Source organism: Brachionichthys hirsutus, chromosome 5 (assembly GCF_040956055.1).
Source record: "Brachionichthys hirsutus isolate HB-005 chromosome 5, CSIRO-AGI_Bhir_v1, whole genome shotgun sequence".
In the NCBI taxonomy this organism is placed as follows: domain Eukaryota; kingdom Metazoa; phylum Chordata; class Actinopteri; order Lophiiformes; family Brachionichthyidae; genus Brachionichthys; species Brachionichthys hirsutus.
In genome coordinates, this window is record NC_090901.1 from 14,568,489 (window position 1) to 14,584,815 (window position 16,327).

Consider the following 16,327-nt stretch of genomic DNA (forward strand, 5'->3'; position numbering starts at 1 on the left):
ACAGACAACTACGGAGTTTTGTGATGACTGTGGTGAAGATTTGCTCTCAGGGGAGGTTCTCATCACGCTTCACCAACACAACCGATGCTTGATGGCCACACACACACACAGGTGTGTGTGCAGAGTGAAACTCTGCACCAGCAGGAAGTCCTGATGTGTGACAGGATCTCCTGATTAGTGATTGAACAAAACGTTTTCTCTAAGGAGGGACAGAAGTGGATACGAGGAAGTAAATGAGTATTTTAACTTTTGGGCGCCAGAGTTTTTACAATATACAATATTCAGGTCTCGTAGTGACTTTTTTTTAAATTCTGCAAGAGGAAAGAGGGCAGGTTTCAAAGGCCTACTATTGTGGGTTAGGGCTAGGGGTCAGGGGTCAGGGGTAGAGGTAGGGGTTACGGGTCGGGTTAATATTTGTCGGGTTGAGAAGTTTTAGGGAGATTGAGTTTGTAAATTTGACACTGATAAAAGAGCTGACAAGTACATCTGTGTAATGGTTGACGTCACAATGACCACGAAGAACCTTTCGCAGCACACTAGTTGTGTTTGTGCGCCACCTGCTGGTCCACTCCGGTAAATCAGAGAGATAGAAAAACAAACAAGACAAATGCTGGTAAACACATGCTCTATGTCTAGAAAAGCATCCAGAGAGCGTAAACCTCCGCCAAGCAGCTCAGGCCCCCTCTTGTGATTTACCCCAAACATGATTGTCCTCTGTATTTCCTCCTTGGTCTATTGTTCACATTTTTACACCATATAAACACTTTAAATCACTAAAACGCAACATGATGGTTCAAGACGAACACGTTTGGACAGATTTCATTTCAGTGGGTGACGGGGAGGGAACCTTGCATTCACATTTAGCCTATGTGACATGACAGTAAGGCAACGTTTCCCTGTGACACCAGAAGTTGTTTTTACTCTTCCCATTGTCCCGTACTGCAGTATTACTTCACATGTTGGGTAAGAGTCCCAAATTGAATATAGTACAATACAGTACAGATCATTAAAAACATGAAGCATCATCTAATGGCAGCAAATGGACTTTAAATTCCGCCAGCACCTTGAAATACGTGGTGACTGGTTGTTTGTTTGTTTGTTTGTTTGTGTGTTTGTTTGTGTGTTTGTTTGTTTGTTTGTATGTGTGTGTTTGTTTGTGTGTGTGTTTGTTTGTTTGTGTGTGTTTGTTTGTTTATTTGTTTGCTTGTTTGTTTGTTTGTTTATTTGTTTATTTGTTTATTTGTTTATTTGTGTGTGTGTTTGTTTGTTTGTTTGTTTGTTTGTTTGTGTGTTTGTTTGTTTGTTTGTTTGTTTGTGTGTTTGTTTGTTTATTTGTTTGCTTGCTTGTTTGTTTGCTTGTTTGTTTCTTTGTTTCTTTGTTTCTTTGTTTGTTTGTTTGTGTGTGTGTGTGTGTTTGTTTGTTTGTTTGTGTGTGGTTTTTGTTTTGTTTTTTTGTTTGTTTGTGTGTGTGTGTTTGTTTGTTTGTTTGTTTGCTTATTTGTTTGTTTGCTGGTTTGTTTGTGTGTGTGTGTGTGTTTGTTTTTTGTTTGTTTGTTTGTGTGTGTGTGTGTTTGTTTGTTTGTGTTTGTTTGTTTGTTTGTTTGCTTGTTTGTTTGCGTTTGTTTGTTTGTTTGCTTGTTTGTTTGTTTATTTGTTTGCGTTTGTTTGTTTGTTTGCTTGTTTGTTTGTTTGTTTGTTTGTGTGTGTGTTTGTTTGTTTGCTGGTTTGTTTGTTTGTTTGTTTGTTTGTTTGTTTGTTTGTTTGTTTGCGTTTGTTTGTTTGTTTGCTTGTTTGTTTGTTTATTTGTTTGCTTGCTTGTTTGTTTGCTTGTTTGCTTGTTTGTTTGTTTGTTTGTTTGTTTACTGTGGCTTTGTTTACCACCGTGAGAAGCAGCATGGAATCAGACCTTATTTTCCTTTATCAGTCTTTCAGGAGCTGTTGATCACAGAAAGCCTCCTTCTCGTGTTCCAGATAAAACAGGAAGTGAATCTGAAGAGTCCTTTTCAGACCACACACTGAATTATCATTTTACTTTGACAGGTGACGTTAATGTGGTTTTATTTTGAAAGCCCTGGACAGGAAGCGCTGCGTCCAGCATGGCGGCTTGGTGACGAGCAGCGACAGCAGACGGCGGACAGCCTCCATGGCCTCGGTGCCCGCCGACTGAACGATGGGCTCCACGGCACCGCGGCCATGGCCAGATTCACCGACGGGGAGTCAGCCCGAGCGGGCCGCGCCGACGCCGACGCCGACGCCGACGCCCGGGACCCGGCCGAGCCCCGGGCGCTGTCCGTGGAGGAGGTGCTGAAGTCCTACGAGCAGCCCCTCAACGAGGAGCAGGCGTGGGCGGTGTGCTACCAGTGCTGCGGGGGGCTGGGGCCGGCCGCGGGGGGCGGCCGGGTCAGGGACCCGTCCTCCATCCTCCTGCACCGGGACGGAACCGTGACGCTGCAGCCCGACGGTAGGAGCCAGCGCTCGGTGCCCCCCCCCCCCCTGGTCCTGTTTCTGAACCCGAGTCGGTGTTGGTGTTCGGCGGGCCAATTCTATCAAAGTTAGCGTCACGCTGCCGGAGTGAAACCCGGACTGAGTCCAACTCGTCCCGGTCCGAGGCGCTCCGGCGCTGACGGTAATTAACGCGTATATTTAACGAACTCCGCTGAACTCCACTTCCTTGGGTGATCGTATGTGCGCCGAATTATCGAACCTGTTTCACATTTACTGCCGATATATCGATCCGTGCCGTACCTGGCAGGGATTCTGAGATGAAATGATCCGTATTTCTTAATGTATTCCAAACCGCTGCTGTTTCTGTCTCAAACCACGACTCAACCTTTGACCAGATTATAATCTCTTGGTAGATTATTGAGCAGCACAAACAGGAGGATTAAAACAGCTACATCTGTTGGCCATTGCCAAGAAGGATGACTTGTGTTGTGCCGGTAAATGATTAATTATTCATAAAGCACAGCTTGACTCTAGCATTCCTGCCTTGCAAGGACTTCAAAGGATGGATGGAACCAAAACGACTGCTGGCCTGTCCTCTAATCCCCCCCCCCTCTGACTTCCCCCATTAGAAGGTGTCCTTGTTTGTCTGGCGAGCACAGAAAGCACCTTGTGTCTGAGTGTCCTTTTCAGAGCAGGTTTTATTTTCTTGAAGCGGGACCTACATGCCTGCTCCATCCCAAAACCCAAACCTGACGGGATGTTTTGCTCTTTTGAGTCGTTTCACAAATCTTTGGTGTAACTTCAACGTTTGTTGACGACTTTGGTTGGACAAAAGCTTCTGACTGAGTCTGTCTCCTCCTCCATTTCAGTTTGAATTCTCAGACTCAGACAGAGGAACGCGTTGCTGCACACCTCCCTCCAGCGTGCTTTAGTACTGCACAGCAGTACTGCTGCAGGCTTTGACACAGTAGTACTGCAGTAGTAGTACACAGGTAGCTTCATGTTGTCATTGGTTAAATGGTGTTTTCATTCCAATAATGATGATGATGATGATATAAACTACTAAAGGTAAAGATTAAAGGATCCAATCAGCTAAAGGGCCGTTAGCATTCTGTAAGTGTTAGCATTCATCCCAAAGTGTTACAGAGGACATAATGTACAACAACAAGCTCATTATTAATGACTATTTGTATCCATTGATCTTCATGGAGCACTGTTGGACATTTCTACTTCGGTTCACCCCGGACTAGTCACCAGTTCTCCACAGGGACATGCATCGAGTCACACTCACATTCACGCCTGCGGGCGATCTATCGAGTTATCGGTGGCAGGAGGAAGCCAGAGAACCCGGGGGGGGGGGGGGGGGGGAAACCACGCAGACGGGGCGAGAACATCCAAACTTCACAAAGAAGTCCTCGGGTGGATTTGAACCCAGGACCTTCTTACTGTCAGGCAAAAAACCCACATTTATTTCCAGTTGTCCATCAGTCTGCAGAGGAGGAGGATGTGAATGGATCCACGTCTGAGCTGCGACTGGCGCTGCACGACGCAGCGTTTGAGTGTAAACCCACATTTTGCTTCGAGTCGTGAAATGAACATGATTTAAATGAGGTTCTTGTGAGCGCAGCCTCAGAGCCGCTAGCACGGCCGTCTATAGCGCTTCAAAGTGGACGACACCAAAGACCTGAAGGTCCTCGTTGCAGGTTCCTCTCCTCTGCTCACGGGTTCCACGACGTGACCCCAGCAGAGCGTTTCTTAGACCTGTCCTCCAGGTTTCATGAAATCCGACACCTTTTCTCTTTCAGTGTCCTTTGCTGCCTTTCTGTTGTGGACTGAAGCAGCGTTTGTGTTCACACGGGGAACAGAACCACGCCCTCAGCACCGGGGGGGGTGGGGGGTGGACAGGGGACGAGGCTGACATCACCACATCCACACCTCCATTCCCCTTCACTCGTCTGTTGTTCCCTAATCTCCCGTCTTTACCCTTTCATCTCCCTCTACTCATCTCCTTCACATCTGTCCCTTCTCCTGTTCCTCTGCAGTGAGAGCTGCTGATCGAGGAGTTTCAGGCCTCTCAGGTGTCGATACAGATATCCAAGCTGCCTGGGAGGACACACACACACACAGGCTTGCTAATCCCTGCTGCAGCACATAAAGTTTTGACTGTGGGACATTTGATCGTCTTCATTATCACGATAACGCTCTCGTGTGATTTGGACACTGTTCCTAAACCTGGTGGTTTCTTTCGGTCCCGAGGCTCCTGTAGCCCCTCCCACAGGGCAGAGGGGTAAACGGGCCGTGAGCTGCGTGACATGAGTCTTTAATGATGTTCCCAGCTCTCCTGAGACGACGCTTCCTGTAAACGTCCTCAATAGCAGGAAGTGAGGCTCCGGTGAAGCTTTGGTCGGGATGCTCTCGATGGTGCGGCAGTAGAAGTTCACCAGGATGTCTGAAGAGAGGCGGTTTTACCTCAGAGTCCTCGGGGAGAAGAGGCGGATGGTCCTCCTCGACCAGGTTGGAGCAGTTGGTCGAGAGTTTAGACGCTTATACTCCAGTTGGAGCAGAATACAAAGAAGGGACTGAAACCACCAAGGCAATCAGACTCCAGGCTCGTCTTCAACCAAGGTTGAACAAGTCCATTGGATCCTTCTTCTTTGCTTTTCCTGGTGGACCATGTCCTGGATGAGAACCAAACAGACATATCTGCTTACACTGAGGGCGTTTTCATTCTTGCTGGGGATTTTAACCAGGCCAAGATAAAAACAGGGCGAAGAACGTTTTGGACACGGCCTACACACCAACATCAACTAGAAAACGACAATCAGAGATTGCAGACCCCGCCTCCAAAAGACTATTGGATCTTGTGAGACAGTAAACAGGGCTTCCGGATCAGAGGGGCCAAACCTGCTCTAGCTTGCTGCTCCGGAACGTACTACAAGACTCCTTCTGGACTCTTTTTCCCATCATGCCATTCGTGTCCCTCCCTCTTAAAGTGGCAGTTTACAGCACAGGCACAATTCCAGATGTAAAAATAATTCTAGAATCTGGATCCAGATCCGGATCAACGCCATTCTCGGGGAGGACCGAGCCACGGACAGAACATTGCTTGTGTAAAAATTTCAAGTTGATTGGGTTACTAGTTTTTGAGTTATGCGCTCAGACAGACAAACAAACAAACGCACCCAATTGCAATACCCTCGCCTCCGCTTCGGCGAGGGTAAAAACAAAACAATGAAATCTGAACGAGCGACTTTAATTCATTTCGATTTCATTTAGCTCCAGATCACAACAGGAAGTCATCGCAAGGCAGTTGAAGGTTTAGCAAGGAAAGACAGAACCCAACTTGACCCACAAGAGCAAGAACTTTGTAGACAGAGGCAAGGAAAAACTTCCCTTTAACAGGCAGAAACCTTGGACAGAACCTCCTAGGCTCATGGTGGACGGCCATCTGTCTGGACCAGCTGGGTTTAATAAGAATCTTATCAAGAACTAATGGAGGTAAAAGTCCAAGCCCCTTATTGATCCAAGCTTAAAGCAGAAATGAGGGTTAGGGTAAGTGTGATAAAGGTTTCCATCTGAAGCTGCACTGTAACTCAACCCGTGTATGTCTAAGGTCCTGATCTCTGGTACGTCCCTCCTGTCTCTTCAGACGACGTCCAGCCTCCTCTTCCATCGGCATCGGAGCGACAGGTGGGAAAGCCTGAAGTCCCTTCACACGCCATGTCCTGATGGCGAGGCGGCTTCTCAGCGTCACAGATCCAGACCCGTGTTTTCCACAAGCATCTTGCATGATCTGCACGACCACTCAGATGTTTCGTCTCAATCAATTACTTTGTGCTGCATGTTTGACAAAAGGTAGTATGTGGAATGTTAAAGGAAGCCTCCTGATCCGTTCCTCCAGCTGGTCCAGTCTCTGGGCGTGGCCATCTACCGAGCTCTGGACTGGGGGCTGGACGACAGCGAGGAGCGGGAGCTCAGCCCGCGGCTGGAGCGCCTCATCGAGCGCATGGCGGGCGGGGATCAGGCCGGGAATGGGACGACTGATGAGGGGTACAGTGACCAGGAGGAGGAAGAGGAGGAAGAGGAGGAGCAAGAGGGAGCCATAAAGCCAGTGTGCACATTCCGCCAGGTGATGGCGCTCTGCGCCGCTCGGTTGGCCAGTCCAAGCCTGGCTCCAGAGCACTACCAGGCGGTTTGCAGAGCTCTGTTCGTGGAGACTCTGGAGCTGCAGACGTTCCTCATCAGGATTAGAGACGCGAAGGAGGTACGTTGGGTCGTTGGAGCGGTTTGGTTCAAGTGTAGACCGCCGCTCAAGCAGCGTCTCTGCACCTGGAGCGGGCTGTCCCACCCAGGAGGTTCATCGAGGGACGCATGTCTGGGTCCATTCTGGGGGCACTTTGTTAGAAATCCCCAAACAGGGTCTCTGAACTGATAACTGCAACGTCCTTTTCAAGGTGCGGAGGACAAAGCCAGCCCAAAGTAGTCACGCCATGTCCCCAGAATACAAAAGGGTGTCTGGAGACAACCTCGTTGTGTCTTTGTCCTGTCAGCTCCACTCATATTCCACAGGACAAGACGCCTCAACAAAAATAACACGGATCCATTTCAAATGTTGAAAACTAGTCGTTGTCGGTTTAAAGTGGAACGTTTCCCGTTCTCCAAGTTTTAGGCTTCAAAAGGGTTAAAAAAGAGAAGTTGTTTTTGTTGCTGTTTGTGGCACAGATGCTGAAAAAGATCACAACAGAGGAAACTATGGAGGACAGACCAACATCTGAGCTGGACGCACTGCAGCACCGAGACTGGGTGAGAGGACGGGACGATGCCGCGGTGTGGTGGGGGCTGTGCCGACACCCGCCGACCCGCTGGCTGCTGTTTCCCCCTCCCAGGCACGCCTGTGGGTGCAGCTGATGAAGGAGCTGAGGCAGGGAGTGAAGCTGAAGAAGGTGCAGGAGCAGCCGTTCGACCCGCTGCCCACCGAGTTCAGCCTCACACCCTTCGAGATGCTGATGCAGGACATCCGGACTCGCAGGTTCCAGCTGCGCAAAGTCACGGTGAGAGGCTGACGTGCAAATCGACGATCGTGGGACAATCAGCCTTTGCAGCGTTTCAGCGCATTCACTCCAACGCGTAAAAACGATCGTGCTGTTTATCGTGTGGCTGCATCCACATCTGTGGAATCCACTGACACTCGATTCGGGCTTGTGATTCCTGACGTATCCAGGTGGGCGGCGACATTCCCACCCGAGTGAAGAGGACCGCCCACGAGCTGATCCTGGACTTCATCAGGTCAAGACCTCCCCTCAAACCAGTAAGTCGTTAACGGTTAACACTCCAGAAGCAGCGGAGACACCTGATACCTGCGTGAAGTGGAGCCTAATGGGGTCACCCTTTGGGTAGCGCTAGCGTTAGCCTGGATCACAGGTTTCCATGGCAACCGTTACAAAAGAAGTGACATGGAGGGTCCAGGAATGGGACGCATCCGTCGGTCCCGTTTCATTTTCACAGCCTGGGCTATTGGGTGCATTGTTTTCCATCGCCATGGTTACAGAAATGTCTTTAATCCCACACTGAAAGGGATTCTTCTCAGATGAGCGTGTCTGAGGCGGAACTCAAAGCCGCTTGGTATTCTACTACTATCTACTATGTATAACTTCCTCTCGCATGCTATGAAATTAAATTAACGGGAACAATTTGAGGGACCTATCTCTAATCGTCTTTCTTCATTGGCCTGCGCTCCTGATGGGGGGGGGGGGGGGGGGTTATCGGTATCAGGTTTCGTGGGATACTTGAGTTGCGTCGTAGTGAATCATCGCTGGTGTTTTCCTGTAATGCTGCCTGGAGTCTTGAGTCGAGGCTCGATACGCGTAAAGCTGAGTTGAACTGGACGCGACTGCGGCTCTACGCGCCGCCGGGAGGTTTAGGAACGAGATGGTTCCTCCTCCGCGTGAACGTAGACTAATTCTGTGTCCTCGTCAGGTTTCCGAGCGCAGCCTTCCTCCTCCTCCTCCTCCTCAGCAGTCCCTCCATGAGCGGGTCCTGGCTGAGATCAGGCAGCAGAGGAGACTTAGGCCGGTGGTCCAGCCCAGCTCCAGACGTAAGGGGACGACCCGACGCAGCCTCTCAGCATGCAAGCGTGTCCTCGGCGCTGCTTGTCCTCGCCGCTGCGTGTCCTCGGCGCTACCTGTCCTCGCCGCTGCTTTTCCTCGGCGCTGCTTGTCCTCGCCGCTGCCTGTCCTCGGTGCTACCTGTCCTCGGCGCTGCTTTTCCTCGGCGCTGCATGTCCTCGGCGCTCGCTGCTTGTCCTCGGCGCTGCTTGTCCTCGGTGCTGCCTGTCCTCGGCGCTCGCTACTTGTCCTCGGCGCTGCTTGTCCTCGCCGCTCGCTGCTTGTCCTCGCCGCTGCTTGTCCTCGGTGCTACTTGTCCTCGGCGCTGCCTGTCCTCGCTGCTGCTTGTCCTCAGCGCTGCTTGTCCTCGCCGCTCGCTGCTTGTCCTCGCCGCTGCTTGTCCTCGGTGCTGCTTGTCCTCGCCGCTGCTTGTCCTCGGCGCTGCTTGTCCTCGCCGCTCGCTGCTTGTCCTCGGCGCTGCCTGTCCTTGCCGCTGCTTGTCCTCGGTGCTACTTGTCCTCGGCGCTGCCTGTCCTCGCCGCTGCTTGTCCTCGCCGCTGCTTGTCCTCGCCGCTCGCTGCTTGTCCTCGGCGCTGCCTGTCCTCGCCGCTGCTTGTCCTCGCCGCTCGCTGCTTGTCCTCGGCGCTGCTTGTCCTCGCCGCTCGCTGCTCACCGGTTCTGCTCTCTCCCCTCTCAGCCTTCGGCTCGCTGCCCTGCCTGGCTCAGCCTTGTCCCGATGATGTCACGTCTACTTCCTGCACCGATCTGTCCGCGCCGGCGTCCAGGTCCCGGCGGTCGTCACGGCCGCGCGTCCTGCTCAAGGCTCCCACTCTGGCTGAGATGGAGGAGATGAACACATTCGAGGTGAGGCTGGCAGGAGACACTGAAAATGAGATGCACTGATGTTTCTCATCGCCCCCTGCAGGAGGAGGAGTCCCCAGACCACGGGGGGCTGAAGAGGGCTGAGCGCTCCCCCACCCCTCTGAAGAGAGACCGCTCCTTCTCAGAGCATGACCTGGCCTTGCTCCGCGGGGAGCTGCTTCCGTCGCAGCTGGATGGGGGGGTCCGGAGGAGGTCCGGGACGCTGAGCAGCTGCAGAGCGTGTACGTGCAGAAGGATTGTCCTGTCCCGAGTAGAATCACACTGTCCACAGACCGTCGGTTTAGATTGGAAGGACGTGTTTGGGCCCCTGCAGTGCGTGCTTCTACTGGGGCATCAGTTATTTTAACTCTTTGGTTGCCATTCACGGCTAAAGACGTTTTTATGACCCAAACATTCACTGCTAACCCTGACGTTGCCATCTGCCTCTCAGATAAATGGTAGGAACACACTGAGTTAAAGATGTTACCCTGAATTCCCTCACTGCAGATCACAATGTCATCATATTCAGAGGAGCTTCCTGTCTCACCTCACCTGGTGATGGACAGACTAACCGATGAGGTGAGACAGGAAGTTCCTCTGAATATGATGTTTGCAGATGACATTGTGATCTGCAGGGAGAGCAGGGAGCAGGTAGAGGAGAATCTAGAGAAGTGGAGGTCTGCTCTAGAAAAGAGAGGAATGAAGGTGAGCAGGAGTAAAACAGAGTACATGTGTGTAAATGAGAAGGTCCCAGGGGGGACAGTGAGGTTACAAGGAATAGACGTTAAAAGGTAGAGGACTTCAGGTACCTCGGGTCAACAGAGCAGAGTGATGGAGAGAATGTGGAAAGGAGGTGAAGAATCGTGTGCAGGCAGGCTGGAATGGGTGGAGGAAAGTATCAGGTGTGCTCTGTGATAGGACGAAGGGACAGGTCTACAAGACAGTGGTGAGGACAGCCATGATGGACGGCTTAGAGACAGTGGTGAGGACAGCCATGATGGACGGCTTAGAGACAGTGGTGAGGACAGCCATGATGGACGGCTTGGAGACAGTGGTGAGGACAGCCATGATGGACGGCTTAGAGACGGTGTCTCTGAGGAGAAGACAGGAGGCGGAGCTAGAAGTGGAGGACGCTGGTTCAGTCCCTGATTGGGTTATTGTGTCTCACGCCCGTCTGAATGCTTCCAGACGAGGAAGTCATGACCGAACATCAAAGAAACAAAAGCCCTTCATTTGAAGGACACATTTTTTGAGGGTTCTGTTTCAAACCTTTTAAGGCAATAAAAGGATTCAGTGGTGGTCTCTTGGGACGGGGTTGAATCGAATCTCAACGTGCTGATGGCGTCAGTCGAGGCAGGGCGGAGCCAATGGCTTCGGGGGGAGGGGACTATTCATACCTCAGCAGGCTGCCTGTCTGTCTGAAAAACAGTCCTGCTTGTCTTCGGTCTCGTCTCTGCCCCGAGAGGAAACGGGAGCAGGCGGGACATTCTTCTTCGCCAGTAGGGGGTGGAATCACTGCACTGCACCCGGGTGAATAATGCATGGCGTCGATGGACGAGCACTCTGAAGCTGACATCGGAGACGCCGCCCAATGGGACGGGCTGATTGGTTTCTTCTCCTTGTTGAGCTTCCCTGTTTCATTTCTCCTGCAGCTTCCTTCCCAGTTCACGGCTGGGCGGCGGCGGCGGCGGCTTCTCCGGCCCGCCTGTCTTTGTGTTCGGTGGACGAGACGGCGGAGGGACCGGGGGCCGCGTCCGGCTGCAGGGCCGGAGACGAGCCCCGCTGGATGGTGAGCTCCTCCCACAGTGGGCCGTGGGCGGCGGTACCGAGTGAAAGCAGAGACACCCAGGGGGGGGGGGTGCAAGACAAACCTTCACCAGCGTCTCACAGCCCCTTCCATAAAGTAAAACATCTAACCTCCAAGAAGAAGTTTATTCTGCCCCCCCCCCCCCCCCAGTTTAACACGCATTTGAAGCTGAATTCACTCAAACGTGTGTCCAAAACAAAACGGCCGCAGGCGCAGCGCGGACTGACCGTGGATCTGTCCCCTCCCCCCCTGTCCCTGTGTCCAGGAGGCCTTCAGCCACCCTGTGGAGAGTCTGGCCTTGACCTTGGATGAGGTCATCAACGTGCGCCGAGTGCTGGTCAAAGCAGAGATGGAGAAGTTCCTGCAGAACAAGGAGCTCTACAGTAACCTGAGGAAAGGAAAGGTAGCGGAGCGGAACTCGGTGCTGTTCAGGCCGGAGCTGCGTCTCACGCACACACACTCAGCGTGCGTGCGTGTGCGTGTGTGCGTGTGCGTGTCTCTCAGGTTTGCTGCTGCTGCAGAGGAAAGTTCCCCCTCTTCTCGTGGCCAGCCGCCTGCCTCCTGTGTAAAAGGTTCATGGAGTCGATTCGCTTCGTTACGCTGTTGTTCAGCTCAGCTTTTCCACCTGATGGCGGTCTGAAGCCCAGCCACCATTAAAGACTGCATTATTGATCGGCGGCCCAATCAACCCCTACGTATTTAGCGTGATTGTTTTCTGATCCAGGCTCTATTGATTCCTTTTTCTTTGTCTTGCAGGAGTGTCTGCAGCTCCTGCAGTGCAAAGGTACTTAAGGTTCTGGTGTGTGTGTGCGTGTGTGTGTGTGTGTGTGTGTGTGTGTGTGTGTGTGCACGGACCGGATTCAGCCACTGCTTTTTGCTCTACTCCTCGGAGCACAGCTCTGCTTTTACAGACGAGGCAGGTCTTGAGTGTTTGTGTTGACGTCCGTTCTTCTTCTGCTCTGTTCTGACTCGTTTGTTTTGCAGAGCATGATTGTGTTTTCCCTTTTTTGTGTTTAGATGATGTTCATTTGTGTCTCAGCTTGTGGCCGTGATGGGTTAGTGTGTGACTGTCCTTAATGTTTGTGCGCTGGAGTCTTTGAAGCGCCCGTTTTAAGACGCGTTTTCCCCTTTTCCCTCGGCCTTCCCCTTGTTGTTCGTCTTCCTGCGGCGCAGATGAAGATCCCCTCCAAGAAGTTGGCCCACATTCCTGTGTACACGGTGGGCTTCCACGACACGCCGAAGACCCACCGACACAAAAGCCACGTGTACAAGTAAGTGTGTGTGTGTGTGTGTGTGTGTGGAGCTGACATAACAGCTCGATATCGATATCTCGTCATCGTGGTTGTCATGTATGTTTCACACGATCGCTCTCTGGTCTCATAAGGAATACGTTCATGCTGCGGGGGGGGGGGGGCACATTATTACCTCCACCAAGGAGGAGGTGTCTGTCTGTCTGTTAGCAACATAACTCAAAACGTTCCAGACGGATCTGGATGAAATCGTCAGGAAACGTGGGGAATGTTTCCAGGAACAAATGATTCCATGTTGGTGCTGATCCAGATTAGATCCTGGATTCTGGATCACTTTGGAGTTTTCGGTAACATTGCAGTCAATGGAGCTTCAGAATCTGTTCCTCAATATCTCAGTGGATTAGTGACGGATGTTTATGGACTTTGACACAGTCATGTGGGGGGGGGGGGGGGGGGGCCTTCATCGCACCCTCCAAGTTCATCCGGATCCGATCGGGATTGCGGATCTTATCGATCCTATTTCGGCCTCCTGTGTATTTAATACGAGCGATTCCGAACAAGCGAGTCAATTCCACATCGGAGCAGGTCAGCGGATTTGTTGTTGATGGTCTTTGTCTGTTAGCAGGATTACAGAAGAACTGCTCGATGAATACAAATCTCAAGATGGGTCTTGGTCTAACTTACATCCCGTTAAATTTTGAGAGCAATCCGGTTACAAAAAAATATCTGGATTTTCCCATTTAATAAAGATTCCAAAAACAATTTAGACCCTTTTGATGATGATCCGGCTGCAGAGTCAAACGAACGCCATTCATGACAGTTCAGGTGAAATCCCAGTCTGTAAAATACTGTGTCATTGTGTTACAATGTGGCAGGCAGCCCGCTTGCTTCTTGCTCAGGAGTGCAGATTCAGATTTACCTGGCGTGAGACACTTATTCTGGTTACCCTCGCCGAAGAGGAGGCGAGGGTATTGCAATTGGGTGCGTTTGTTTGTTTGTTTGTCTGTTTGTCTGTCTGTCTGTTTGTTTGTTTGTTTGTTTGTCTGTCCGAGCGCATAACTCAAAAACTAGGAACCCAATCGACTTGAAATGTTTACACAAGCAAGGTTCTGTCCGTGGCTCGGTCCTCCCCGAGAATGGCGTTGATCCGGATCTGGATCCAGATTCTAGAATTATTTTTACATCTGGAATTGTGTTTGTGCTGTAAACTGCCACTTTAAGGGGGAGGGACACGAATGGCATGATGGGAAAAAGAGTCCAGAAGATGGCTTGTAGTACGTTCCGGAGCAGCAAGCTAGAGCAGATTTGGCCCCTCTGATCCGGAAGCCCTGTTTACTGTCTCACAAGATCCAATAGTCTATTGGAGGCGAGGGTCTGCAATCTCTGATTGTCTTTCTAGTTATTTGGTGTGAGAGCAGCGATTAAAAGATTCTCTCTGTCCAAACCCCGTTTCATTCCTGCCACTTCTCAGAGCGTCCCTGTCCCTCTGCAGGTCCCTGCGCAGCCTGTCCCGCCGCTCCGTGGAGGAGGAGTTCCCCCACCTCTATGCTCACGGCTGCACGCTGCGGGAAGTCTGCGCCGAGTGCACCAAATTCATCGCCGATGTCATTTCCTCCAGCTGCCGGAGCCTGGACATCCTCAACAACACCCCCAAGAAGGAGGCCCACCTCCATGCCAGCCCGGATACGGACCCTCGGGGTCCCCCTCCGGCATCCACGCGGTCACAGCGTCTCCCCCAGCGGAGACATCGGGGGCTTCAGGCATCAGTGTCTCCTTCACCGCAGGTCCACGCCAAGACGGTCAACGGTGTGAGACGCTGACAACGTCTCCCGTCCTGCCTTTAAAGGGTTGTTCTGCTGTACGACACTGTGCTCACACACACACACACACACACACACACACACGCACACACACACGCACACGCACACACACACTGAAGCGTCTGCAAGGGATGGTTTCATGCGTCGGCACCAGTACAAAGACGAACCTAAGGAATCGGAATGTGTGATCTGATGCTTCTTTGGAGCCCTGGATCAATACTTAACGGTGACGCTGTGACCGGTAAACTCCTGAACCGGTCCCGTGTAGAACCCATCGACCCGTCGACCCCCCCCCCCCCCCCCCCCACCTCGCCGGTCTTCCAGTCCGCAGCTACGAGACGCTCCACGTCTCGCCCAGCAGATGAGCTCAGACACGCCTCAGAAGGCTGAATCCAGCATGGAGTCAACATGTAACCCCGGCTTTGAATGTAGCTTAGAGCCGTCAGAGTGGCTCCTGCATCAGAGTGGCTCCTGCATCAGAGTGGCTCCTGCAGCAGAGTGGCTCCTGCATCAGAGTGGCTCCTGCATCAGAGTGGCTCCTGCATCAGAGTGGCTCCTGCATCAGAGTGGCTCCTGGAGCAGGAGGAGCTCCTGTAGCAGAGTGGCTCCTGCAGCAGAGTGGCTCCTGCATCAGAGTGGCTCCTGCAGCAGAGTGGCTCCTGCAGCAGAGTGGCTCCTGCATCAGAGTGGCTCCTGCAGCAGGAGGAGCTCCTGCATCAGAGTGGCTCCTGCATCAGAGTGGCTCCTGCAGCAGAGTGGCTCCTGCATCAGAGTGGCTCCTGCATCAGAGTGGCTCCTGCAGCAGGAGGAGCTCCTGCATCAGAGTGGCTCCTGCAGCAGAGTGGCTCCTGCATCAGAGTGGCTCCTGCATCAGAGTGGCTCCTGCAGCAGGAGGAGCTCCTGCATCAGAGTGGCTCCTGCAGCAGAGTGGCTCCTGCAGCAGAGTGGCTCCTGCAGCAGGAGGAGCTCCTGCATCAGAGTGGCTCCTGCATCAGAGTGGCTCCTGCAGCAGAGTGGCTCCTGCAGCAGAGTGGCTCCTGCATCAGAGTGGCTCCTGCAGCAGAGTGGCTCCTGCAGCAGAGTGGCTCCTGCATCAGAGTGGCTCCTGCAGCAGGAGGAGCTCCTGCATCAGAGTGGCTCCTGCATCAGAGTGGCTCCTGCATCAGAGTGGCTCCTGCAGCAGAGTGGCTCCTGCAGCAGAGTGGCTCCTGCAGCAGAGTGGCTCCTGCATCAGAGTGGCTCCTGCAGCAGAGTGGCTCCTGCAGCAGAGTGGCTCCTGCATCAGAGTGGCTCCTGCAGCAGAGTGGCTCCTGCAGCAGAGTGGCTCCTGCAGCAGAGTGGCTCCTGCATCAGAGTGGCTCCTGCAGCAGAGTGGCTCTTGCAGCAGGAGGCCTTGAGATCGCAGCGACACTGTGAATGTAGCGGACACGGAATGCTCCTTTAACTGACCCAGCATGCTGAGCTTTAGCAGATGCCCCCCCCCCCACCTGTAATAAATGCTATAAACACAAGGAGCTGCGTCTGAGAGTTTAACTTCACTGGGACAGTTTGAGGTTAGGAGGACTCCGAAGACGAAGAGCAGAACAAAGATGAAGAGCAGGACAAAAACGAAGAGCAGGATGAAGATGATGAGCAGGATGAAGATGAAGAGCAGAACGAAGACAAAGAGCAGAACGAAGACGAAGAGCAGAACGAAGATGAAGAGCAGAACGAAGACGATGAGCAGGATGAAGATGATGAGCAGGATGAAGACGAAGAGCAGAACGAAGACGATGAGCAGGATGAAGATGAAGAGCAGATGAATTGTCTCCAGTTTAATCCTGACTTTGTCTTCATGAGTTAAACTCTGCAGTAAAGATCCAGAATATGAGCGAGTTCAACTCGAGCTCCGTCCAATGAGTGCGGAGCAGTGGGACGAAGCGTACATGCCTATTGGCTCTCTCCCTCCTGTGATCCGCCCCCTACATGCCTATTGGCTCTCGCTCTCCTGTGATACGCCCCCTACATGCCTATTGGCTCTCGCTCTCCTGTGATCCGCCC

The 16,327-nt window shown here is 52.3% G+C and overlaps 1 protein-coding gene across 1 annotated transcript; it reads left to right on the forward strand.

The window, feature by feature from the left end:
- The first annotated feature begins 2,262 nt into the window (after positions 1 to 2,262).
- Positions 2,263 to 16,130, forward strand: spire2 (spire-type actin nucleation factor 2). Its single transcript, XM_068738984.1, has 16 exons — positions 2,263 to 2,461; positions 6,095 to 6,135; positions 6,347 to 6,709; positions 7,168 to 7,248; positions 7,332 to 7,496; positions 7,667 to 7,753; positions 8,422 to 8,539; positions 9,247 to 9,413; positions 9,475 to 9,648; positions 11,038 to 11,199; positions 11,483 to 11,620; positions 11,722 to 11,789; positions 11,974 to 12,001; positions 12,391 to 12,488; positions 13,960 to 14,275; positions 15,846 to 16,130. Exons 3-16 carry the CDS (start codon positions 6,452 to 6,454, stop codon positions 16,128 to 16,130), a joined length of 2,145 nt encoding a protein of 714 aa, XP_068595085.1. The 5' UTR covers positions 2,263 to 2,461; positions 6,095 to 6,135; positions 6,347 to 6,451.
- The last annotated feature ends 197 nt before the right edge of the window (positions 16,131 to 16,327 follow it).